Here is a 27,202-nt window from a genome sequence, read left to right as displayed (position 1 = left end):
AGAGCAAGAGAGGAGGAGAGGGGAGGAGGAGAAGAGGAGCGAAGAGGAGCAAGGAGGAGAGAGGAGAGGGGAGAGGAGACGCTAAAATACAGGGATTAGGAGGTGTAATGAGAGGAGAGGAGGAGAGGAGAAGGGAGAGGAGGATAGGACGGGAGGGGAGGGAAGGAGAGGAGAGGAGGGAAGAGAAGGGAAAGAGAGGAGAGGGGAAAGAGAAGAGGAGAGGAGAGGAGAGGAGAGGAGGGGGAGGCAAGGGGAAAAGAGAGAAGAGAGGGGAGGAGAGAGGAGGAGGGGGAGGCGAGGGGAAAAGAGAGAGGAGAGGGGAGGAGAGAGGGGAGGAGAGAGGAGAGGAGGAAAGGGGAGAAGAGAGAGGAGAAGAGAGGGAGGAGAGGGGAGGGGAGCAGGCCAGGCTCACAGAAAGGGAAGCTGAGACTGAAAACAGGGAACTCAAAAGTGGAAAACAACTAGATTTATGTTTGGTTTGGATACACACAGGACTTTTACAGGAGAAGATGACGATTAAAGCAACACTGTAACTTTCCGGAGGTCATTCGTCACCTGCATATTGCCATGAAACTAGAAAGTTAAATCCAGACTTTGGCTGTGTGACATAGTGTGGCATAAAGCGTATCTGTCTCTATGGAGAATGTTCCAAAGAAACAACATTTCCACAGAAAGAAACAGAAGAGACCCTCCTCCAGGCCAAATACAAGTCAGGTTTGTGGAGAGGCTAAGAGTACACTTTTTTTTTCCAGAAAGTGTAAACATAATAGTGGCATTTCCAAACAAGAGGCTTTGGGTCAGTATTTGGACAAAATTATTAGTTAAAATCCAACAGATCTTAACAAGCCAGAGAACCCCGATCTGACCAAAGCCTTTATAAATAAAGAGGGAAGACGAGCTCAGAGTAGAACAGCTCACGATGTCACTGGGGATAAATGTGCAATAAACAACAGTCTTAAAGCTGACTCTGGACTCAAGTTTATAAATATATTTGTCTGAAGGAAACTGGATGGAACCTGAACTTATATAAAACTAACTAACTACCTGACCTATTTGCATACAATGATCAATGAAAACTAATTTAAACCACAAAAATTATTCTAAATCTGCAATATTGTTAAAAAGCCATGAGCTGATGCCAACAGTGAGGTTGTCGGGCACTGTTGTGCACAGAGCCTATTTTGCCAACTGAATAAAAGTTTTTAGAAGTGAATATCAACTGAAGTCATTTGGATGAGTGGCACAACGTGTTCACTCCTAAACCTTTGTCTAGTTGGAAGAATTACATTTTCTTGAGTTGAGTAAAAGTATTGATCATAAAAGGCAAAACCAGGCAAGTTTATTAGGGACAATTCATACACAGCAGAGCCTCCATAGCGCCATCTGTTGTAGTTTTGCTGATATTGGTGGCTAATTCTCATCTTTCAATCTCTAAAACACATAAAACATAAACAAAATAGACCTCACTGTGGACCCTGACATTCACAGACGTCTCCCATCCAAGCACTAACCAGGCCCAACTCCGCTTAGCTTCCGAGTTCACACGAGAATGAGAATTGAGAAAACATAAATTAATTGATACTTTGCAGCGACGTCATGCTTTGGGTGTTCCGCCTGTATGTTTATGACTGAATGTTCAGCAGTTACCATGGTGACACAACCCACGCATCCATAAGTAAATACTGCCAAAAAAGTTTTAGGATTGTCTGAATCCATGTTGTTCACGTGTCCATGTGTTTGTATTTTTTCAAACAGCACATTTCCAGAAGCTTGTGACCAATCTGAGCATTCATGGTCCTGCTTAAGACCATGAACGATTCATTTTCCACAAAAGGTGAGAGCGACTAACTGAAAAACTGCTGGCTAATCCTAGTAAGCGCGTGACTGTAATGTTATTTGAGAGGGACTTGTTCAACAGCACAAATCAGCTCACCTGTTGTAGTTCCAGCTAAGTCATTTCCGTACGGTCAGATTGTGTTAAAACAAAGCTCAAATTACAGGCCATCTTGTGTTACAGAGCTTCAGGCAGAGCCTACAGTTCGCATCTGTACACATCCCCTGTAAAGCCTCAGTAAGCATTAGCCTAGCCTACATCAACCACATTGACCACAGCACATTAAAATTCTACACACTGGAGCATTCCAGGTCTCTGAAAGTGCTAAAAAAGCCCAGACTTGTGCTTCATTCACAGGTCCTCCTCCGCTCTGAATACGACTCCCTCATTCACAAACAGCCAGATCGAATCAGACCACTGCATTTTCAGTCATGACTCAAATGTTCCAGTCCATACAACTCACAGCTTTCTAATAAATCCACAAGTGCTTTGGGAATGACTCACTTTTGATGCTCGCGTTGATTCATGGTGACATTACAGAGCCTATACACACACACACATACACACACACACACACACATACATGTTGAGTTTACATTCTTTTTGGAGACATTACATTGACTTGCATTAATTTCCTTGAGACTTATTTGAACCTTAAAGAAGATCTTAGTTATGCAAAATGGACTTTTCAGAGCTTTTAACCATGTTATAGTTGTTCCCTTCTCATTGACTCTCTCAAGCTGTATTTGTTTTATTTTCTTAATCTGTGATACCCATAGGATTTGGCAGCATAGTGTAGTCATTTTAGCATGAAAAAAAATGGGTTGCTCACTAGGGTGAGGTGCAACTATCCATAGGAATGGCCAACAGTATGCAGCGCTTTGTTGTGATGACGTTTACAGTGGCATCAGCTCCCATTGGGCACCGCAGTTTTCTAACACAGAATCAGCAAAATTATTTCTTTTATTTAATAGATTTAAATGAATATTGTGATTTAAAATGTGCATATTATAATATAACGATCCACGGGCGTCGGAGATTATAACTATAGAGGAGACACAAACACAAAAGGGCTGATTTAACCACAGTTAATTCTTGCCTAACTTCAGCCATAACCTTATGATGTAATACTGGTCAGCCCTGTTAATTTCATAATGTTTGAATTTTTACTTATACAAAGCTGTTCTGTGGCTACAGATTCATAACACGTTTGGATCTGTTTTGTTTTATTTTATTTTTGTTTAAAAGAAATAAATGCTGTTTTCAGCCTGTTCTGGTATTGGTTGATACTCTCTCTGTATCGGAACAGAAAAAGTTGGATCAGAAATCGCCAGATAAAATTCTTCACTTCCTCAAATCCATTTTCAAAATTTTTTTATTCCAAAAAACAACTCATTCCTCCTGACTGACCTCACTGCAAGACTGGCTTCCTGATTCTCATCCAATCAAATCACAGCTTCAGCTCCAATAGCCAATGAGAAGGCTGCTCTCTGTATTTATAGCAGCCTTCCAGCCAACCACGAGAGAGCAGCTGATTAAGGCCAGTGAGGAGTTTGCTAAAAATGATGATAGTATTTACACCAGAGGGACCTGATTTCTGTCCCCATAAGGCAGCACCCCATAATGTGAGTGTGTGAGTAGAGATTTTAGTCCACGCAATGTGTTAAATAATATGTGCATTAAACACATCAAAACTGTGTGTGTGTATCAAATGTTAATATATAGTGAGAGTCTGGGAACACAGAATGGAGAGAATGTGGTCTTAGAAGGCGCGATCTGAATGAAATATGAGCTGTAAGTATATGATATTTTTATATTATTTCCAATTCTCTTGACAAATTTCACTACATTTATTACTTTTTCTTCAAATAATAACCTCTTTGGTTTTTAGTGAACTCTGAACTGTTCAAAGCCCTATTGTGGACCGGTGTTGCAAATTACCCTAGGATATAACCACTATGAAACTTGTACCAGATTACTTGTTAATCCATGTTTGTTGTATCTGTCCCTATTCAAATAAACACACACACAGATACATACACACAGACACACATTCACACAGGAGAGCCGAGCATGTGGGAGGAGGGGGAGGGATGAGGGATCATTTGTGAATCATCTGCAGCCAGCTGACTTCCTGGAAGACTTGGATCCGGATTCATTCTTTCCACACACGGAGAGGGTTTGGAGCTAATGAGGGACAAAGCAGAGGAACTGACGACGCTGAACTGCAGGAGCACAAGAACGGCTCTGGCTCGTTACGGCATTTTAAAATTAAGCTTTTGTTGTCATTTTTGCATAATTGTCTCTGGCTTCCTCATTTGCAAATTCCATGTTTTGATCATTCTTTTGCAGGCACTGGTCCTATTTTTTAAAGTTAAATTTGCCTGAGCACATGTATATTTTAAGAACGGCTCTGAGATCATTTTGTGTTGTCTAAATCTAGGTTAGCATATTATGTTATTGTTAAAACTCCACTCTGGCCTCTATGAAAAAAGCAAGTTTATAAACTCATCATGGTGAATAATCAGGAGATATTTACAGGTTTATTTTGCTAAAAAAAAAATCTCAACATGTATTCTTATTGCAAGTGGGGTCACCTCTCCATGAAACAGACCTGTAACTTGGCTACAAGTGTTTGTCTTATTTAAGGAGATAGATAGGTCTACTCCACTAGAAAAGTTACATAGTGCAGCTTTATGTGTTAGAATAGAATTTTGAATGTTTTTTTTTCCCCACAGATTAAACCATGTGTTTTGTCTTTAACAAACAAACAAACCAGCTCCTTCATGTTCCTTCTCCTCTGTTTCTCCTCTTTCTCCTCCTCCTCCTTCTAGACAGCTCAGGCCAAACCTCCTCATCCTCCACTCCACTCCATTTCTCATCCTCCACTCCTCATCCTCCCCTCCACTCCACTCCTCATCCTCCACTCCACATCCTCCACTCCACATCCTCCACTCCACATCCTCCACTCCACATCCTCCACTCCACTCCTCATCCCCTCTTTGTCCTCCTCTGCTCCCCCCAAGGCAGCCCAGAGCCAAACCTCCTTGTCCTCTGCACAGCGTCTCGGCCTCCTTCCCTCCACGTCCTCCCCTCCTCCTCCTCTTTCCCCCTACCTCTACCTTCTCTCCCCCACCTCCTCCTGGTCTCCTCAGTGTTTTTCTGAGAAGCTCAGAGCAAAGCAAAAACTCTGATAACATCTCAAAGACACAGAAGCAAAGACTCGAACTGAGCCGCAGCTGCCACAAAGTCCACCATGTCTCCACTGTGTCAAACTAAAGGAACATCGTCTGAGAGCAAAGATGATGCAGCACTTTGGAAACTGTCGAATGCCTTGGTCTGTAGTATTGTGGTTGTGATTATTAGAGTGACACTTTAGATCTAGAACTTTAAATGCACAATCTTGCATTAACATTTGACAGAAGAATGAAATACGAAGTGCTAAACTAAACTACAAATAAACAAGACTCACAAAGCCTTCAAAACATCTTTACAGAGGTTAATGCTGTTTCCTCATCACAAAAACACCTGGAGCTGTGTTTTGTTTCATTCACACATGTTTAAACACACAAACCCTGCATATTTAGGGTTTTTCTCTCTCACAGAAAACTCTATGTTCCACCTTGTGATGTCATGTGGTAATACAGGAAGTGCTCCACTGTGTTTTTAAACCCATACACCTTCACTAGAATCAGTTGGAAGATTTCAGCCTTGGAATTGCCAATCTCTATTGAATTAAAGGTAAAAGGAGTGGTTATCTTGAAAACTAACACTTCATGACATCACATTAGAGCATTTTGAACTTTGGAGATGTAGACAGAGTAATAATAAAGGGTTACTCAAATGTGTGAATGAAACAAAACACAACTCCAGGTATGTTTTTGAGGATGGAACAACATTATAACATGGCTAAAAGCTCAGAAAGAGCCCATTTTGTGTAATATAGGACCTGTAAACTATCGGTTTGCACGTTTTATACTGTAGTGTTCTGGAGGAAACGCTCCAAAGTTATTCTAGTTGTTTATTTTCTGAACACAAAGCTACTGTAGGCCATAACCCACGCCAGAACAAGAGCAAAACAACAGTAGTCTCAACTCACTAGAGCCTCCAAAATCATCAACTTGTTGCCATAGCAACCATGTGTCACATACAAAAGCAGTTACATTAACAACAACACAAACCGTTAGAAGAACAACAAAACTCTGAACTAAACACAAAATACCAGATCATTACAATGCAAGGAAATCTTATGGAGAATTTTGTATTTATGGAGTTCCTACAGTTCTACAAATTAATCTTGCATCTTGCATGAAATAAAACACAACTCCAGGTGTGTTTGTGATGAGGAAAACAACATTATAACATTATACAGCATAATGAGCCCTTTAAAACAATTATCTAGTGAAGGTTCCGCCACCTGCTTGCTTCTCTGCCCGGAATGTTCCACAGTATGGCATTCAACTCATCAATCCCCATGGAGATGAACATATGCTGGCAATTCCAAGACCATAAAAGTTATATATACAAAACACATAGCAATTCTCCCCATGTTTTTAAATCTTGTTCAGTTTCATTCAAAACTAGAGTCATTCATGTGTAGACCCAGTACACGTTCTGTTGTCACTGAAGTACTGGCTGTGTAATTTCTGAAGTTGCGTAATGACAGTAGCCACTTTTTTGTTTTGTTTTTTTTTCTAATATTGCGGTCCCCTGGATTTAACCCTATTCTGAGAAGCGCTTTGGTCTTATCAGCCCTCAAAGTGAATCACAGTTAAACAGGGTGTGCAGGCTGCCAGTCCTGGTACGAGCGTGTATTGAACCTACACAAGAACAGGCTACTTTCCCACACTACAATGCTGACACGAAGGACCCAAAATTTCAAATTAGTTATGCATTTTATTTTATTTTGGAAGTAAAATGTAGGCCTGTCATAAGGATCACTATTATATTGTTCAGTATATGAAGCTGGAACAATATTTCTGTGGAGTCAATATTTATCATGTGCATGTTCTCTTTTGCACAACTGGGAAATTTTGGTTTATTTCTTTGGCTTTATGATAAGATTTAAGGTGTAAAAGGTTGAACTACTAACTTGTATGACTCATTATAGATGCAAACTAAGTACTAAAGTGCAGTGGTGGAAGGTAACGATGTACAGGTAGTAAAGTACTAAACTTAAGTACAATTTACTGTGGGTGGGTACTTAGAATTTTTAGGTATCTGTACTTTACTTGACTTTTACTTCACTACATTTGAGAGCAGGTATCTGTACTTTCTACTCCACTGCATACATGGATGCACTTTCAGCTCCATCGACTCTGGCTCCAATTCGCTTTCTGTTGAAAAACTGTTGCCCCTCTCTTTGTAACTGCTGCTGTCAGGCTTATCATTTGGTCTTAAAATGTTTGCAGTAACTTGGTCTATATGATCCTGGTATTTTTATTTCACTATTGCGCCTCACTTCCTATTTGGAACACGCTGGCTAGCAGGTTAGCTATGTTCATTTATATATACAGCCTATGGGGAAGCACTTTGGTCAGCTGAGGTATTTTAAATGTACTACATAAACAAACTTGAACTGAATTTGAGTAATCATTAGGCCTAGCTCAACCACATCCTTCTATGTAAATGTTTATACCTTCAGATATACACATTTTGTCAATTTTTGGTCCCAAAAATATTTAAAATTCACAGTTTGGGATGTAGTTTAGTCGAGGTAAACATCTGCTGTGTAACTGGAGGAGTTAGAGATATGTGCTGCTAAATAGGACCTTGTTCATTTATATTGGAAGCTTAACTCACCTAAATACGCATTCTTCACTGCCCTTTCACAAAACACAGCAAAATGGCCCTAGATTTGAACAGGAAGACAACAGCCAGCCAACTGCTGCATACACTAGTTTCTATTCTCCAAGCAGCAGTCGTGAGAGGTGAGCAGACAGAACTCGAAGCACGCAATACTTCACATATGAACATTTTCGCATTACATAACTACGGTAGTATTTTTCTCAAACTATTCATATTATCTGTTTAAAGGGCCCATTTTACATTATTTTCTTATCTATGTTATAATGCAGTTCCCTCATCACAAACAGACCTGGAGTTGTGTTTTGTTTCATTCACACATTTAACACACAAACCCTGCATATTTAGGCTGACTTCTTCTCTCAAACTGAAAACACTGTGTTCCCCCTTGTGATGTCATGTGGTAATACAGGAAGTGCTCCACTATGTTTTTTAAACTCCATACACCTTCACTAGAATCAATTGGATAATTTCAGCCCTGGAATAGCCAATCTCTACTGAACTAAATGTCAAAGGTAGCTGTTAACTTGAAAACTACCGCATCATGACATCACAAGGTGGAACAGAGCATTTTGAGCTTTGGAGACGTAGACAGACTAATATGGTTTACTCAAACTCAAAATGTGTGAAACAAAACACAACTCCAGGTATGTTTATGATGAGGTAACAACATTATAACATGACTTAAAGATCACAAGAGTCAACTTTGCATAAAATAGGATCTTTAAAGTACTCATTGTGCAAACTAGTACTGTTGTGCTAGATTTGCAAATTATATTTTGAAACTCTGGAATGGATTCACCTTTCACTTTAAAACATCTAAACTAATACAAGAATGAGTAGCATTTCAAAGCATATTAGTAGAGGTCTGATAGGTAGCGCCTGGCCAGTTTGCAGATAGCAGAGGACTATATACTTACATAATTCCAACTGTAAATTTCAATTAAACTAACACTCTAACTAGCATCCGATCTGATCAGGAAACAAAACAGAACTTTAAACTGTTCTACTGTTTGTAGGATTATTCTGCTTTATTTTATGAGTAGCAAAAAGTGGTTTCAATATTATCGTTTATTGTGATATTTCTCTATAGCGATATATCCTAGTTCAAAATGTGTTATCATGACAGTATAATAATAATGCATGGGAGTTATATATAGGTCTGACTTCTAGTGTTCATTAATCAGCTTGAAATAAATTAAAGAATGTAATGAAAAATAAATGAAATTTATGTGGTGTACATGCCAATTTCAGCCTCTGCTTCGAAACTGTTGGCTCCATTGTTTCAGTCTGCCATTCGTTTTATTAAAGGTGATGGATTTGAAACTCATCACTGTCCACTCTATGGAAAAGTAGGTTGGCCATCACTGTTAGAAGAGACCAACACTGAATGAAATGTATGTATATGGGACTACTTCAAAAACTGCCAGAATACATCATCTGCTTTTTAATCATTAATACAGGAACATTTAATACCAGATCACATGATTATGAGGCTAAGTACTAGTCGCACCAGAAATGACATGGGAAAGAGGGCTTTTAGCTGTTTTGCTTCACAAAAATGTAATACACTTCAAGTAAAAGCAAAACTCGATACTTTACTGACACAATCTCAATTTAATAATCCGGCAACAATCTTTTATACTCACACCTGCTCCTGTTTTTAATGTTTTTGACTTGTATACTTGTTTGTTAAAAATGCGATACAAGCAGAAAAACAAACAAAACTTAGTGCCCAGGGTTCCCCTGTATAAATAAAGATAAAGAAAGTAAGAAATGCAAGGTTTTGACAATGTTATCAAACTGTTAAGATAGTAAAAAAAGTACTAATTACTGTGATTAGTGTCCAAAGCTTAAAGGGCATCTCCAATACAACTTAACAAGACAACCCATTTGCCTAGGCCGATTTCCTACAGATGCAGACAGTTATTCAAATACGTTTAATATCAAGCAGTGGTGGACGAAGTACTTAGTTTTGTTACTTAAGTAAAAAGTACAGATACAGACGTAAAAGGATACTCAGGTAAAAGTATCACATGAAAAAATCTAAGTAAATGTATTTAAATACCAATTTAAAAATCTACTTTAAGAGTAAAAAGTAAATGTATTTTACACATGTGTTGTTCATTTGTTAAAACTGTTACAACCTAGTGATATTGATTAAAAATACCATATGCCGTACGAACTTCTTAATTTTTCGTAGGAATTTTGTTTATTTATTTTTGTTTGCTCAAAGCCGAAGCTTCAACTTGAAACCTTTAGTCAGGATGCTACCACGAACATGGTAAAAATAACCCCTCAAACTACAGGAAAAGTACTTTTTACTTTTTGGTCTAGTTCAAAAATGTAGTGGAATAGAAAGTACAGATATCTGCTCTGAAATGTAGTGAAGTAAAAAGTATCCAAATGGTAAAATGTACTTAAGTAAATTACAGATATCTAAGAATTCTACTTAAGTACAGTACTACTTCTACTTCATTACTCATTAATTTGCATCACTGATATCAAGTCTAAATACCTGAACTGGTGGCATTATTATGCTTTGATGGTTGGTTGGTTGGTTGGTTGGTTGGCTGTGTGTGTATGTGTGTGTGTGTATGTATGTGAGAGAGAGAGAGAGAGAGAGAGAGAGAGAGAGAGAGAGAGAGAGAGAGAGAGAGAGAGAGAGAGAGAGAGAGAGAGAGAGAGAGAGAGAGAGAGAGAGACTGACTGCTCTGTTCCAAACTTTTTTTACAAATAGGTCGATGCAAGAAAAAGCCAGTTATCTTGTTCTAATCAGGTCTCTAACCAAAACGCATATAGACAGGATGCACAGTATGACCCTATGAGGAAACCAGCATTTTAAAAAGGTAAGGCAGCACATGTAGTTGAATTATAGCAAACGTAAAACTGGATGGAAACTCTAAAACCTTTGTCCAATTTGCTATGGATCATACCTGGAGGGATTATACAAACAAACTACTATCCAAAATGCCCTCCCGAAGTGCACTATCCAAACTTCCTGCACGAGATGTTGGAAATTTGTTTGAAAACTCTCTCCCCCTGCTTAAAAACGCATGCATTTACTGTTGGCTCGCTGTAATGAGAGACCGGGCCCTTTAAATTTCACACAGCCACTTTTGTTGAGCAGATAAAGGGCGAAGAAAAGAAAAGTTTTCGACGACAAGTTTTCCTCTCGCTGCGCATAGAGGATCTCTTATTATTAGACGAGTGGTTAGTACGCGGTTCTAAACTTTCACAATGAAACGCCGAGCTACTGCACACATCATAACATACTCACGTTCTCCGTTATCTCGGTCGGGCACCCACCGCAGCTCGACTAACCAACAAGTTGGACTTCGCATAACGGAAATGTTGCGTTTTCGCATCCACTTTGAGTCAAAACGACGAAAAATAGGAACAACCAAAAACTGGACAGGAGCGGAGAGGATCCAGCTGCAGGCGAGGACAGCTCTCTGCTTTCTCTCTCATGGTGAACGCACGCCTCTTGCCCCTCTGTGAAAAAAAAACAAGGAAATGAAAAAAACAAAAAAGTCTTCCACGAACTTGACGCGGAAAAAGTGGCGACTCCTCATTTCCGCTCTTAAAAAAAGTTTACGCGCGCTCTCCGGACAGCTCCGTGCGTAAAGCGCGCATCCACAAGCGTGTGTCGTTTCAAGATAAAAGCATTATTACGGAATGAGCTATATTTGAGGTTTTAATGGAGTCTCGCAAAAACGTAGAACAAGTCAGTTAGTAAAAAAAATGGTATAGAGAATTAGCCGTTATTTTGAAACACAGGAAGTAGATAGTTTTAAAGGGTGAATTTGTGATTTTTTGTGCGTGTGAATTTTACAAGACTAATGTTAGATAGAAATAAACTTTAGTCGAACGGTAGGCCAGTAATAATAATTGTGCCTTTATCTATGAAAATGCACATAGGAGTAATTTAAACCTTAATTAAAAACAATTGCGAGACAGAAAACTATTAAAACCATATTATAATAATTTAAAATGCGCAAATAAAAGTAGCCTCCAAGTCATTTTTTCAGTTGGAAAGGAAATACGCCGACACTTTTATCCCTTCCCTTAACAGTTGGCATATCTTGTCACATATTTATTGTAACTTCTAAAATAAATCCCGTACTTAAATATCGATACTTAGCAGCGACATCACGCTGTTACCAGTTACCATGGTGATACAATGCGCGCATGCACGCGCACACACACACAGCCGAAAAAGTTTTAAAATAACCTGAAAACTCAAGAAAAAAATACAAAATTGATTTAAGCAGCACATTTTCACGTTTCTGTGATCAATCCGAGCGTTCATGATCCTCTTTAGTTTAATTTCCAACAAAAACGTGAGTGTAACTAGCTGAAAAACTGTTGGCTAATGCTAGCTAGCGTCTGACTTTAATGTTATTTGAGAGGGACTTGTTTAATAGCACAAATTAGCTCACCTGTTCTAAAACAAAGCTCAGATAAAAGTCTAATATGAGTAACAGCTTCAGGCAGAGCTAAAGTTAGTCTCACATCCCCACGGAATGTTGATATCAGCTGCAAAGTATCACTAATGATTTTCCTGTTTCGTATCGAACCTGTTCAGCCAGGTGCAGCTGTTGCCAGGATCCGTTCATGACGTCAGACCCCGTGGAGCGCGCTAAAATGGTTGCACGGCGCCACCTGCTGGTCCATTGGGCTCATAACATTCTTTGTACGAGGCAGGAAGCACTAAGATCATTTTAGACTTGGTGCTAAGCGAATGCTAACTGTTATCAACCTTTTTGAGTTGCCGCACATTTTTGCTGCTAAAAGGATCATCCAAAATCCCCGGATAGTTTTTTTTTTAATTGCACCAATTTGAGCTAGAAAGTGCAAATGATGTCTGCGTCACTGCGTCTGGCACTAGGACAGTTTCATTAGCTGTCATTTTTGTATGTTTTTGGTTCCGAAGAAGGTTCAGGACACACCCAAAATGTCAAATTATTGCATTAGACAGCTTTGTGGATCTGTTAAATCCAATCAGGCATTTTTCCAAAGCACACTCGTGTAAATCAGTGACTTTGATAACTATTGTGATGGAATGTCTGAGTAATCCCTCAGTCGTCCAGGTCTGATCCATAATAAAAGCCAAAAAAATCCATCAACTAGACAATCCTATAACTTTTTGTCCAGTTGACAGATTTAACTTTTGGAAAGTACTATTGTGATGGGACTTTGAGCTCTTTTGGATCCATTCATGGCAAAGAGCCTTTCAAAATATTTATATGACAGCAGCCAATATGAGAACTCATTTAACAACTAATCACAGAGAGAAAAGACCAAGGCTCAGATCTGTTTAAAATTGTTCAAACTGAGAGTGTGTCTGTGTTTATGATAAACATAATTTCAATGGATAAACAGTTTATCCATTGAAATGATGTAGAAGTTAAATAAATCGTCCATCCATTAATTTTTTTTTCCGTTTATCAGAGACTTATCAAGGGGGCAGCAGTCCAAGCAGAGACTCCTGGACTTCCCACATCCCAGACAACTCACCCAGTGGGATCCGAAGGTGTTCCCAGGCCAGCTGAGAGACCTCGGCACCAAATAAAATATTGCATTACAATAATAATAATTAAAAAACGTATTAAAACGTATATAAAGGAATTGTTCAAAAGAGCCGACTCGTTCACGAATGTCACATCACTGGATAATTACAAACGAGAATTGTAGATGTTTATTGAGAATTTTAAACATTAGTACACATGATTGCTTAAGAATACAGTACCTTAGAAACACTTAAATAGGAATGCCTTATTTTCTCTTGGCTCACGTTTGTTGTTGAAAGCTTAATTGTCAAAAAGCAAACTTTGCTGCAATTGTGGTTAAATTAAAGGTACACTGTATAACTTTTCTTGTAGAGGATCTGTCACCTACTTGTCTCATAAAAATCTTATCACAGAATGGTATAAACTTAAAACAACTCCCATGTATTTAATTACAGGGATTTTATTGTCAAAATAAATTGGTTTGGTGGAGTCACTTTGTCTCCATGGTGATTGCCAAGTTTAATCACATATTGGCAAAACAACAACATCTCCTTGGATGGTAAAAGCTCTTTACATCAAGGAACCACACACGCATTCATACACCAGTGTACAGGGACACTGGGGATGAGGTGGCTTAAGTGTCTTCCCAAGAACACAACGGCAGTATTCATCTGTGGGAACCGGAATTGCTCCACCTTCTTTGGAATAGTGGATCTGACCGCTCTAACAATGATGTTTATGTAGAGAGTGGGATTCGAACCGTCAATGTTCTGATCAATGGACAAATGCTACCTATTAGCTGAACTATTATTGAATAAACTTATAGAAAACAAAAAGTTACATAGTGTACCTTTGTAGAATTCAGTACCAAGTTGTTTACATTCTCTTTTCAAAAAGTAAAATGATTGACAGTAATTGTAGTGCTGAGCAACAATGTGATTGAAGACACTGAGCCATTGTCAAACAGTAGAACGATGGAGAAAAACACATCATACATAAGAGGAAAATAGACAGTAAAAGTGCATAGGGAAATTATAAGGCACAGTAAGATATCGGCTTCATGTGAATCTGGTCAAAACATATTAAGACAAACGCAAAAATGTGATAAAAACAGTAACCCAAAAGGCCAAATAGTGAGACAGTCTATGGATGTAACAAGCTAAACATGGGCAAAGTATCATTTGCAAAGACATAATACAACTGTAGTTTTGAACATATGAAAAATTGTTTGTATCAAAAACTGTTCATTTTTAAATGATCTGGAACCCATCATTAAACCTAGAGGTCAACATAAGACTGGGGTTTTTAAGTACATTTTGGACAGACTGCAACAATATATACCATGTAATAGTTATCAGAAGTTTATAAAAGCAATACTAGTTTTTGGCAATATCACACATCCCTTTTCACGGATTTCAGTGTGATTTAAATTTAAATTTGCACTGTTGCCATAGCCATTTAAGTTTTAAAGCCAAATATTTTCTTATTTGAATGGGGGAAAAGTACTCAAAATTTGGCGCTGAAACCCATGAACATCAATCTATCCATGGGTTTCAGAATGAAGAATCATTAGAACCGTTGCCATTGCAATTAACAGTTTGAATCAAAATATTGTATAATTTGAATGGGAGAAAAAATACTCAAAATGTTGCCTATAAACGGGAAGCTGAAAGCCATGAATATTAAACTATCCATGGGTTTCTGAATGAAGAACAATTAGAACCGTTGCTATAGCAATTAACAATTTTAATCAAAATATTAGATCTTTTGAATGGGAAGAAGTACTCAAAATCTCACCTGTAAACAGGAAGCTGAAACACATGAATATCAAGCTATTCATGGGTTTCAGAATGAAGAAAATTAGAACCTGTTGCCATAGCAATTAAAGATTTAAAACCAAATATTATAGCCTTTGAATGGGGAAAGTACTCAAAATTTAGCTTATTATTTAACATTAAACAATCTATGGGTTATTTTATTATGTGTTATATAATTTGAATGAGAAAAAGTTGTCAAAATGTCACCTAAAAACAGGAAGCTGTTACCCATGAGTATGACTTGGGGAAAAAAAGGTGCAAAATGGGTGTTAAATGCTACAAATTCCAGGGGAGGGGACTCCTAAGTGAGAATGGAGAACTGAAGTGTTTTGTGACAAAGCATCATCTGGCTAACGGCTAATGGGCTAAAAATACTCATCAAGGTACAAAAAGGTACTAGGTGATTCGTCAAATACGAATCACCTAATTGTTATCAGGAGGAATAACAAAAATTAAAAAAATTATAATTTAGTTAATATCACATATCCCCACAATAGGTTTCACTGTGATAAAAAATGATATTAGCACTGTTGCCATTGAAATTAACAATTCAAAACTAATTATCTCAAAATATCACATATTCATGAGTTTCAGAATCCTGTTCTACGGTGCCATTCTCAAAATATAATATTTTGTTTTGACTTGTTAATACAAATGACTTGGAAAAAGTACTGTTGCCATAGAAATTAATAATTCAAAACCAATTATCTTCTTTTCAATGGGGAAAAGTACTCAAAATGTCAGCTATGAACAGAAATGATGAAAAATTAGAACTGTTGCCATGGCAATTAACAATTTAAACAAAATATTACAGTTTCTGAATGGGGAAAAGCACTCAAAATGTCTCCCATGAACAGGAAGTAATGTAACAAAATGACTTTATAAAAGAGGTACAAAATGGGTGTCAAATGCTACAAGTTCCAGGGCAGTGGGGGCTCTTCAGTGAGAATGGAGAATGTCTGGCTAACAGCTAATGGCCAACGGGGGCTAAAAATACCTCCACAACTGCCTCAGGGTGAGACACAGTGCTTTCACCACAGTCACCCAGGGTCTTTGGGGCATTCTCGGGCATTAGCAATTACACAACCTCTGCTGCAAAGTGTCTGGGGAGGCATTGGGGTCTTATGTTCACGACCCAGACTGGTTCCACTCAGAGCTGGCAGAATCCTCTATATAAAGGGGGAAGGTGGACACTTTCAACTAGGGCTGCATACATTCGGGCACTTAAAAAAAAAGTTCAAAAAGTAGGATTCTGCTCAGAGTGAAACTACAACTCCAGAAGCATTAATATTTGTGAGAGGATTGAAATTAGAGATGGACCATTTTGGGTTTTTCATAGCTGATAACGGTTGATTGGAATTCAGAGCAAGTTCTACTGATATTTTTGGGGCCGATATTTTGGGCCGATTTTCATAATTTTTCCCAAATGATGTAATTTAAATTTTCTGAAAACTCCTCCAAACTCCTTTTTTTTGCGCAGCTATCTCTGTGTATTAAATCTTTATGTGTGCTTTTAGGCTGCAAATCAGCCAAAACAAAATATCGGCTTGTGCTAGAGATTTAAGGCGATAGCCCTAAGCTTGGATAAACAAGACTCAAGATAGAAAAAACATAAAAATGTGAATCACATGTACACAATTAAATCTCTGTTGGCACGGATGACTGACAAATGAGTGTTTCTTATTCATAGTAAAAGGAAAAACTCTATTTCTGTTAATAATTCAATGAAAACACAAATCTGTCAAAAAACACTGTTGGAATACATGCACTTAAAAAGGCCAAATATCGGCTCAATATATCAGTTGATCTTTAAATGAAATATGAACTGTTAAACTAATTCAAGAATCCCATGTATTTCCAAATATGTTTCAATAAAACTGTTACTGCTATATTTTATTACCTAAATAACTGCAGTCTTTTGAGTTTTTCTCCCATTCTCTCATTGGTGTTCTGTCAAAACATGTTATAACTTGGTCATTTTTCCTCCATAATCGTAATGTTACAGATGCAGATATGGAACTTTTCTTGTCTTGTCTTTTTATTGTCTCCATGGAGATGAAGGAATATTCTGCAATATGGCATTAAACGTATCCATAGTGCATCCGTTTCATTACGAGTGTTTTGATTTGGGACATACTGACCTGTAACTTGGCCTGACCAGGAGAGATCAGTTTAGATTAGATATGTTTAATGCCATACTGCAGATCATTCCAGGCAAAGTAATAACATCTCCATGGAGACAGGCAGATAGTGGGCCCTCCGCTAGAAAAGTTGCTTAGTGCGCTTTTAAAGTAACGTTGGAATAGTATAAAAGTACAAAAATGCAAATAGAACACAAAAGCTCAAACGAAGATACCACAGAGATCTATGACTATAGATTTGCAGTGGTCAGTGTTGGTCCAGTAATGAAGTCTGGTTGAATTGTGTTGGATTTCCACAGCACAAATACAAAACCACTTGAAGAGTTCACGATTGGTCTGATTGTATCGTGTTGGAAATATTACCAACTAAAAATACAAATAAAAACTTGGGAATGTGACAGTGACTGAATATTAGCTCTTGACTTTTGCTCCTTAGAATGTCTGATTATAACTTGGTAAAGACACAGGTTCACTGATTCTTTGTAACATAGAAAAACAGAATCAAAAATAATAATTGGCACAATAGAGGTCTCACATTCAGATCTTTCCCTTCACTGATGTTCAGAGGGGCAGAATGTCTGTGTTGGAATGATAGTAATGATAATAGCACACATAAAGTGACACAGTGCTGTTACTGGCTCTCTAACCACTCTGCCCTCAGCTCCTGCACCTCTTTGCCGTACCAGTCATGGAGCTTTGAGAAGCAGCCCGTCCCGGGGGAGAAGGGGCTCTCCAGTGAAGCGCCTCTCCTCCGAGGGGGCACAGGGGGCGCTCTCACCCCGTCTGCCCCTGCGCTCATGTGAATCCCAGAGTCCTCACTGCCGTCCCAGGACGCGCAGGACGATGTCCCCTCTATGGACCCGTTAGACACAGCGACAGAACCTCTGGTCCAGGCCACTCCGTTCTCCCTGCACGGGGGCTCGTCCTGGGCACCCTTTGGGGCAGAGGCCGTAGCACTGGAGGCGGAGGAGAGAGAAGAGGAAGAGGAGGATGATGAGGAGGCACCTGACCTGGAGCGCAGAGCCTGGTTCTTTCTGATGGACTTGGGTTTACAGGCCATGCCCCCCTGGGCCTCCTGGACCTCTTCCAGCTGCCTCTCCAGCTCCTTCACCACCAGCCGCATGTAGTCAAAGCTGGCCCTGGACAGCGCCTTCACCCACGACTCCATGGCAACCTGGTTCTCCGCTGCCATCTTGTAGATTCGAGCTTTGGCACAGTCGAATTTTATGGCGAAGGCAAATTCCTCCGCAGACTCACAGAGCTCCACGGTGCAGCCCTCCAGCACAATGACCCCGATGGGCTCTTTACTGTCCCGCTCCTCAAAGTAAAACAGCATGTTCCCCTTGAGCACAAACCAGCGGCGGTGATAGGCCGTGTTACGCTCACCTTTTTTAAACAAGAATCCGGTTTTGTCTGGAGGAGAGTCACACGTGGCGTAGTGAGCCACACTGCGCTCATTCAGCTTCATAGTGACTCCTCTTCCTCTTTCCACAATGGCTTTATTTATCTGTGGAAACAAGAAATACACAATCTAACAGCTATCTTTAAACAGCAGCTACACTTTGGCACATCGTTGTATTTTTAGCTTTTAGGAATGTTAACTATGCTTATGTCAGATCTAAAATAATTTTACTTTAACTTTTCCACACACAGGTCGACATTTCTTCCTAAGAAGTGGCATTCAAAGAAACAAGGTCATTGGGTTATGTGAACATTACAAACCTAATTTGCCTCAATCTTATTAAAAAGAATTAAGGCCATTTCTTTGTTTGTAAATTAAATAGGCCTAAACCAATTAGATAGTTTCCGCTTGATAAGGTTTATAAGTAACATATTGTGCAAGAACAGCAATGTTTTGACCTCGAAGTAAATATATGAGGTCACTGAGCACAGAGGAACAGTTATATAGGATTACATACTGCAGAGTCACGTGTGGGACTAGAAATGAGGATCCAGATTAGGACTTTGTAAACAGCCAAGTTCCAAACCTGGGTTTTGTAATACCAATACACCTTAAGCGGCAGGAGTGTCAGAAGTATCAATAGCCAGATACTAATTGATACTAAAATTATAATTGAAAAGGTACAGTATGGAACTTTCTGGAGGTGACACAAAAGTAAAAAAAAAAAAAATACTATAAATATAAAACATTCTCTATGGAGATAGATGAGTTTTATGCCATACTGTGAAAGATTATAGCCAAAAAACAACATTTCCAAGGAAACAAGCAGGAAGAGGCTCTTCTCCAAGTAAGTCAAGTTTGTGGAGAAGCAAGCTCACACACAGTGAGGACATGCATTTTTCTATGCGATAAACAACCAAAGTGAAAAAAAACACACATTTCTTTTCTATTCTATTTCTAGTCTGTGGCTTTAAACTAGATACACATTTAAGCAATAATTTAGAAGGAAAATCATACAAAACCTGACATTAAAGGGCCCATATTACACTGTTTTATGATCCATTTTATAATGTTGATTCCTCATCACAAACATACCTGGAGTTGTGTTTTGTTTCATTCACACATGTTTAACACAAAAACCCTGCATATTTAGGCTAAGTTCTTCTCTCAAATGGGAAAACACGCTGTTCCACTATGTGATGTCATGTGGTAATACAGGAAATGCTCCTCTGTGTTTTTAAACTCCATGCACCTTCACTAGAATCATTTGGATGATTTCAGCCTTGGAATCTACTGAACTAAAGGTAAAAGGTAACCATTAACTTGAAAACTACCAATGCATGACATCACAAGGTGGAACGGAGCATTTTGAGCTTTGGAGATGCAAATAGACTAAGGGTTACTCAAACATGTGTGAATGAAACAAAACACAACTCCAGGTATGTTTGGCTTGGCTTGGCTTAAAGTTTGTATAATATAAGACCTTTAATAGTTTTAACATGTAACTTGTACATGACCATAATAACATTAAAATCGTATTTTTGTGTGTGTTGATAATTATAATATACTGTACAGTGCCAACACCAGTGCAGTTTGCATGAGTAATGTCAGCAGTACTTTTCTATTGAGTAAATATTGACTACATCGTGAACTGAGGGCGTGTGTTCTCACCTGTAATGAATCGTGACACCTTCATGCCTTCGCTTTCAGTCTTTTACCTCGACTTTCACCTGGATTTTGCTGAAAAATAAAACCCTAAATGTCAGTCACATCGGAACATCTGTTAATTACTATTGTTCACGTGTGCGTAATTTCCTCTTAAATGTTTTGATCACGAGCTTTTGACACACGTAGTTTCCAGGAGTGTCATTTCATATTTAAATAGCCAACGAACCAAAACAAATCAGGTAACGTGCGTCTTGTGCGTCAAAGTTGTGCCAAACGTTTTACGCATCTGGCTGCTTGGGTCAAATGTGCCTCCATCAGCATTTTAAGTTGACAAAAGCTACAAGCTAACAGCTGTTATCTTCTTCCCAGTGACACAAGGTTAGGTTAGCACGATTTACAAGCTAACTCTATGCTACGTATTCAAATGATCCAAATGCATCGCCTCACCCTTAGCGAAGTCTTCTGTCTTATCTTATTTTGACCCGTCTTCTTTCGTTTTTTCTCCTTTTCTTCCTCTCCTCCCTTCTCTCCGATCACGTGACACACACAGGCAATTTGGACGTATGCACAAACTACACGGTGAGCTCAGCTGGGCGGAGTTATAATATTGGGCAGTGTGCGTAAAGCCGTGAAGTTTTTTCGGATGAGCGGGTGCATAAAACAGGCGCGCCGTGTCTTCCTTTGCCCGAGGACACAGCTGCGGCAAAAGTCTGCTGTCTGGATAGCGATGCTTCCAGGCAGGAAACGTTTTTTTATACTTTTAAATTAACTTAAAACTAAACCCAGTGAAATTGGCGAGTGAATGTTGTGCAGTTTGGAGTTAAAACAGCTCAATAAACATAGAACTTAGACTGTAAGCATAGCAGTGGAGGAACAAGTACAGAATCTTGGTACATATAATGGAACAAAAATACTCAAGTAAATGTATAAGTATCATATGAAAAAATCTACTTAAGTAAAAGTCTTAAAGTACCTGTTTAAAAATATATTTAAAGAGTTAAAAGTATTTCACTTTGATACGGGTTTGTGCTGAATATTGTTTGACAGAAACAACTGAATCGTTTATTTTCTAGCTCTTTTTATTTCTATATTTTTATGAACTTGTTGAAAATAAACCCTCAGTCTTTTCAGCAGGTCTCAGACAATAAAAAATACTGTTATTTTTCTGTCCAGTTAAAAAATTAACTGGAGTAGAAAGTACAGATACCTGCTTTCAAATGTAGTGAATTAAAAGTTAACAGTATCCACTTTAAAATATACTTAAGTAAAGTACAGATGCCTAAAATGTATACTTAAGTAGAGTATTTTACTACTTTTGAAGCATAGGTCTTGTTTAAACTCTGTTTTACAAAAGTATGTCAGTTTATGTTCCATATCTGCAATACAAGTTGGGCATAAGTCTGTATTTAAGGAGCGTGCATAGGCCTTATAGACAATGGACACTTTAAAGAAGCACTGTGTAACATTCCTGCTTGGGGGTTGACATTGCTTTGCTTGGAATGTTCACAGTATACAGCATTTATTCATTTAGTGGTGTTTTTATTGAGAAAAAATACATTAAGAAGTGGCCTGACCTTGGCCTGACTGATTGCTCCACTGTGGAACATTTCAAGCAAAAGCAATGGCATCTCCATAGGGACAAGTAAACGGCAAACCCATTGTGAGAAAAGTCACATAGTGCACCTTTATAGACCTAAAATATTTAGGGTTATAGTTATAAGGTTTGGTATTGCTGCCTAGTTGTTACAGAATATTTTGTTCACAGTGCACAATTAGACTTTTATTAATTAAATTTAATTAATTTATTAACTTTTATTAATGTTGTAGTGTAATGTAAAATTTAAACTGACATAATGAATTATTTTTCATTTATGTTTATGTTTGTCATATTTATGCTCGCAACTTCATTTGTCGGCAACAATTGGCAGAGTAAATAATAATGTCTGTCCTCTTTTGACTAAACTGATCTCAAGAAAACGCTTTAGTCATTGCAAATCTTGTAATATCCCAAACCCAAAACTCTGGATCTTTAAAGCTGCACTGTATAACCTTTTTGGTGGAGGGTTTGCCACCTGCTGCTCTTCAGATTATAATTATTGACCACAAAATGCCACCTGTATGCGGATACAGGGGGGCTTACTTTGCTATGACTTCTTGTGGCTCAGTGATTCTCAACCTTTGGTGCATGGGCTGTTTCTGGGGCACACAGGGTTTTCTGTGGTCCTGGTCCAGTTTAATCCTGTTCTAGACCTGTTTTAAACCAGGTAGGCCTCCCAGATGAAGTTCTTAGCCCTATTTTATACCTGGTGGCCCTGTTTATTCTTAGGCCTTGTTCTTTTGGCTATTAAGCTTGTTTAAAGGTCCCGTATTACACAAAATAAACTCTTGTGAGCTTTAAGTCATGTTATAATGCTGTTACCTCCTCAAAAACAGACCTGGAGTTGTGTTTTGTTTCATTCACACATGTTTGCGTAGTCCTTTATTATTAGTCTGTCTATATCTCCAAAGCTCAAAATGCTTTGTTCCACCTTGTGATGTCATGAAGTTCCCAAGTTACCAGCTGGATTTTACCTTTAGTTCAGTAGAGATAGACAATTCCAGGGCTGAAATCATCCAAATGATTCTAGTGAAGGTGTGTGGAGTTTAAAAACATAGTGGAGCACTTCCTGTATTACCACAAGACATTACAAGGTGGAACAGAGTGTTTCCAGTTTGAGAGAAGAACTGAGCCTAAATATGCAGGGTTTGTGTGTTAAACATGTGTGAATGAAACAAATTATACCTGTTCCTATTTCTTCATTACACCTGATGAAGTTTGACAATTATAATTTCACAAGTATATGACCAGCTGAATTAAGTAAAAAATCAATGAATGAAGTAAAAAAATCAATTAATTTATTTATGTCCCATTATGTGTTCATAATGGGACATAAATATATTAAAGCTCCCATGGGTAAGTTCATTAGATTTTCTTTTTTCACCAGTAGGTGGCAGCGTCTCTCCTGGGCTTTGTTCAGACTCACCTGTGCACGCTGCTCTTCTTATGTATGGACAGTTCAATACATAAAACATTTCAAATTAAAATAGTAAATTACAAGTACATAGGCCACAGACAAGCCCTAGATGAAACGTTAACTTGAATTAAAGCTGCAAGCGGCGATGATGGCCCTCGCCACCATGCACACGTCTCTCCCAAGGACTTGCACCCACCATGAACTCAGAGTGGGCTCTGTATTTGACTACCGAGAATGCCATTCTCCCTTCCTGACAGCTGCCCAGACCACTATTTGCTCTTCACCCTGTTTCCATAATGAAGTGTGCCAATTTACTTATATTGTTGTGGTCCAGGGCATTGAACCAGCAACCTTATGCATAATACACAAGGATTCTGTGGTGTACAGTAATGGACTTTTTTGCTACGTTTGCCCTGATTTTAATTTAATCGATCTGATAATAGTGTTATCTGCAGTAGTGTTTGCTAAAACAGCAAACTGAATTACATGGTGACTTATTTTATGAAAAAGAACTTTAGTGTTTAAATAAAGTTTGTAAAAAATGGATGTTGCAATGCTTTGTGGGCAATTTGCAGTGCTCCAAGGTGGCAAGAGCTACTTTTCCCTATTGATTATATTCTATTTTCTTATGAAACATTTTAGGAAAATCTATAAAAGTTGGACCTGATCATTTCTACTGGTAAAAACAATAGTGAATGGTGTTTTCCACCTTCAAGCCACTCAAAGTGCTTTATATCAAGGCATACACACATATATACACATATCACATGCATACACCAGTGAACACAGATGCTGGGGGTGAGGTGGATTAAGTGTCTTGCACAAGGACACAATAACAGCATTCATCTGTGGGAGCTGGAATCGAAACACCAACCTGACTGTCAGTGGATCTGTCTGCTCAACCAATGAGGAGCATTCTACCAACTTAACCACTGAGCTCCTAGTGACTGGGCTCTAGAACATGCCATATTTCATCTTAGCTGCCCCTCACCTCATAACATTGGCTTACAGGATGTTGTGATGTCATCTGAAACACAGCAAAACACTGGCATAAATCATCAAATTCAACCATTATTAAATGAATCTCGACATCCCTAAATATACAGCCTATTTTGTTTCCCCGGCAACGCCCACTGACCCCATTTAACATCAGGGAACATTGCATTCTTTGAGCCCAAGGTCGCACAGCAGCTGGTCACACATGCGTTGGCTTTCTGCTCCACAGATTTAAATGATGTTGTTGTTGTTGTGGGGCTGCCATGCTACGCTGCTCCTCTGACCCCAGCCTCCATTTTTGTACTGCACCTCCGGCCACTGTGTTTTCCAACGCAGACGAGCCTTAGCACCGCAGGCTGGCTTTCTCATCACGCTAATCTTCTGTTATCTGATGCAGCTGCTCATGTCAGTTAATGTATTTTTCTTCCTAAAAGCTCAGCAAAAATTGCTTTTGGCAACTTTGATTAAATGTGCAGCTCTCCCAGGCAGACGAGTAACCCTGGAGCTGGAATTATGATGATGATTATTATTGTTAATAATAATAATAATAATAATAGTAATAATAATAATAATAATAGTAATAATAATAATAATAATAATAATAATAATAATAATAATAATAATAATAATAATAATAATAATAATAATAATAATAATAATAATAATAATAATAATAATAATAATAATAATAATAATAATAATAATATGGACTAGATCAGGACTAAACCAGGATTAGAACCAAGTCTACATCAGGACTAAATTGGGGTCAAACTTAAATTGAGAGTAGGTATTCCAGGTATTCCAATACAAAAGAAGTAAAATTCAGTGTATTTGTACTTAGAGATAAAATGCATTGAATTAAATGTATTCTACACACATTTATCTAATCTATTCTAATCTCTGCAAGTTAATTTTACTTAAAATATTTACTTTGGAATGACTAGATGGATACTAAACATTTATGCAAGTTAATGTTTCATGTTCTGAGTCTGACTCACCTAAAATACAAAAAATTACAGAATAATCTGTTTTGTTTTGATTATAAGAGATATGAGGACTGTAGACTGAACTAATGTTTTGCTATTTTTATATGGAAAAACACTTTATTCCTGTAAACAAAACCTATATTATGTTTTATGTTTTTGTGAGGTTGTCAATGTGTATTTTAAAAGATGCTATCCAGTTAAACACCAAGATTTTTATAATGAGGGACTTATTCGATGAGGTCTCTGTTAAAAGTAGAGATGGGGTCATAAGAGCCGTAACTGAGATCTGGTGAAGTACATAGTTTTAGTTTTTGACGAATTTCTTGCTTTCTTGTTTTCTTTGTACAGGGGAACCCAATGCGCTCTTGGGCTCTCTTTCTCAAGGGCGCCCTCTGGAGTTGTATTTGGAGTGATTCGTGTTTGAGTAATCTTTAACCTAATATTTTCAAGACCCCATTTTGCTGATCAACACCTGTTTTTTCACACGCCCACTGTGACGTTCTCCATTTTTATTTTCTTAATCAGTGATACTCGTAGGATTTAGCAGCGTCGCATAGTCATTTTGGTAAGAATGAAAAAAATGTGCTGCTCACTAGTGTGATGTGCAGCTATCCATACAAGGGGCCGACAGCATGTGGTGCTTTTGTTGTGATGACATTTACGGCAACGTCAGCACCACAGTCTTCTAACATCAGCAGACTTGTTTCTTTTATTAAGTTGTTTTAGATGAATATTGCAACTTAAAATGTGCAAATTATAACATAATGATCCACAGGTGTCATAGATTATAACTATAGAGCAGACACAAGCACAATAGGGCAGGTTTAAGATATAAGAAAAACACTGAGACACTTTCTCATGTGCAAAGTACCGTTTACTTGTCACATTTGGATCCAAACAGTTTGTGGACACAACAGAAACTCTAGACCTTTTCCAGCAGGTTCTTAAAACAATAGAGTTTAGTCATGAATTCAGTTTGTGTATATAGTTTGTGTGTATATAAGACTGAGCAAAGATCTCCTCTGTCCAAAGCCAACAGCTAATGTAAATAAGAAACTGAACTTTGATCTGTGACTTTGTGAAACAAGAACAGCCCTGGCTCCTTAAGTGGACACAACCTCATCCTCACATCATTTAAAACCAATCTCACACAAGGTTCATATTTGAAACAGAAGCTGAAAACTAAATAGACCGTTTTGGCCTGCAAAGGAGTGGCAGTTCTCTCAAAGATTGTCAGACCACTAGGGACTGCTTTGTGGTTTTAAATAAACTTTAATTGTGATTTCATAGGGAAAAATACACTGGCTGTTTGCAGTAGTTGAAGATAATGAAGTACAAGTAGTAAAGTACTGTACTTAAGTAGAATTTGTAGGTATCTGTACTTTACTTTAGTACATTTTACAGTGGATACTTTTTACTTTTACTTCATTACATTTTTGAACAAGCCTGAAAAGTAAAAAAGTACTTTTCATATGATTTGAGGGGTTATTGTGTACTTAAATACTTTTACTTAAGTACATTTTTTCATGTGATACTTTTACTTTTACTCAAGTAACTTTTTACCTTTGTATATGTACTTTTACTTAAGTAACAAAACTGAGTACTTCATCCACCACTGGCTGTTTGATCATAAAAAGTAAAAGGGAAAGACCATATTAAAGGTTCAGTATGTAACTTTCTGGAGGTGGCAAGTCACCTGTATGATTCCATGGAAACAAAAAGTTAAACCCACACATGAAACATCTGCATGGAGAATGAGAATTTCATGCTATACTGTGGAATATTTTAGCCAAAGGAACAATATTCCCATGGAAACAAGCAGGAAGAGGCCCTCCTCCAGACCAAGTAAGAGTCAGGTTTGTGGAGAGTCTGCTCACAATAAGGATGCATGTTTTTATTTTCAGTGCAATGAAAAAACAGAACAAACATGCTTTTATTTTAGTCTATTCTTAGGCTAAAAAGTTACGTACTGTGGCTTTAACATACCCTGCCAATGCTCTCTCAAGGCCTGTATCTCATTTGGAAC

At 38.1% G+C, this 27,202-nt stretch overlaps 2 protein-coding genes across 3 annotated transcripts in view; both read right to left on the bottom strand.

Moving 5' to 3' along the window:
* The window catches only part of sh2b3 (SH2B adaptor protein 3), a 60,450-nt gene extending 49,216 nt beyond the window's left edge, over positions 1-11,234 (bottom strand). For both annotated transcript variants that reach the window (XR_008648809.1, XM_033972980.2), the window contains exon 1: positions 10,920-11,234. The gene's annotated coding sequence lies outside the window, so the exon portion shown is untranslated. The remainder of the gene's footprint in view (positions 1-10,919) is intronic.
* A 2,085-nt stretch (positions 11,235-13,319) lies between these two features.
* Positions 13,320-20,708, bottom strand: pheta1 (PH domain containing endocytic trafficking adaptor 1). Its single transcript, XM_033972982.2, has 3 exons — positions 20,628-20,708; positions 20,184-20,252; positions 13,320-18,617 (listed from the first exon to the last, which is right to left on the bottom strand). The coding sequence occupies exon 3, from the start codon at positions 18,576-18,578 to the stop codon at positions 17,742-17,744; it is 837 nt and encodes a 278-aa protein (XP_033828873.1). The 5' UTR covers positions 18,579-18,617; positions 20,184-20,252; positions 20,628-20,708; the 3' UTR covers positions 13,320-17,741.
* Positions 20,709-27,202: the final 6,494 nt, after the last annotated feature.

Source organism: Periophthalmus magnuspinnatus, chromosome 9, assembly GCF_009829125.3.
Source record: "Periophthalmus magnuspinnatus isolate fPerMag1 chromosome 9, fPerMag1.2.pri, whole genome shotgun sequence".
Taxonomy (NCBI): Eukaryota; Metazoa; Chordata; class Actinopteri; order Gobiiformes; family Gobiidae; genus Periophthalmus; species Periophthalmus magnuspinnatus.
Note: the sequence above shows the minus strand (reverse complement) of the source record. Positions and strands in the feature narration are given on the sequence as shown.

Coding starts and splice junctions, on each gene's coding strand:
- pheta1 (XM_033972982.2), bottom strand. CDS start 18,578: ATGAAGCTGAATGAGCGCAGTGTGGCTCACTACGCCACGTGTGACTCT.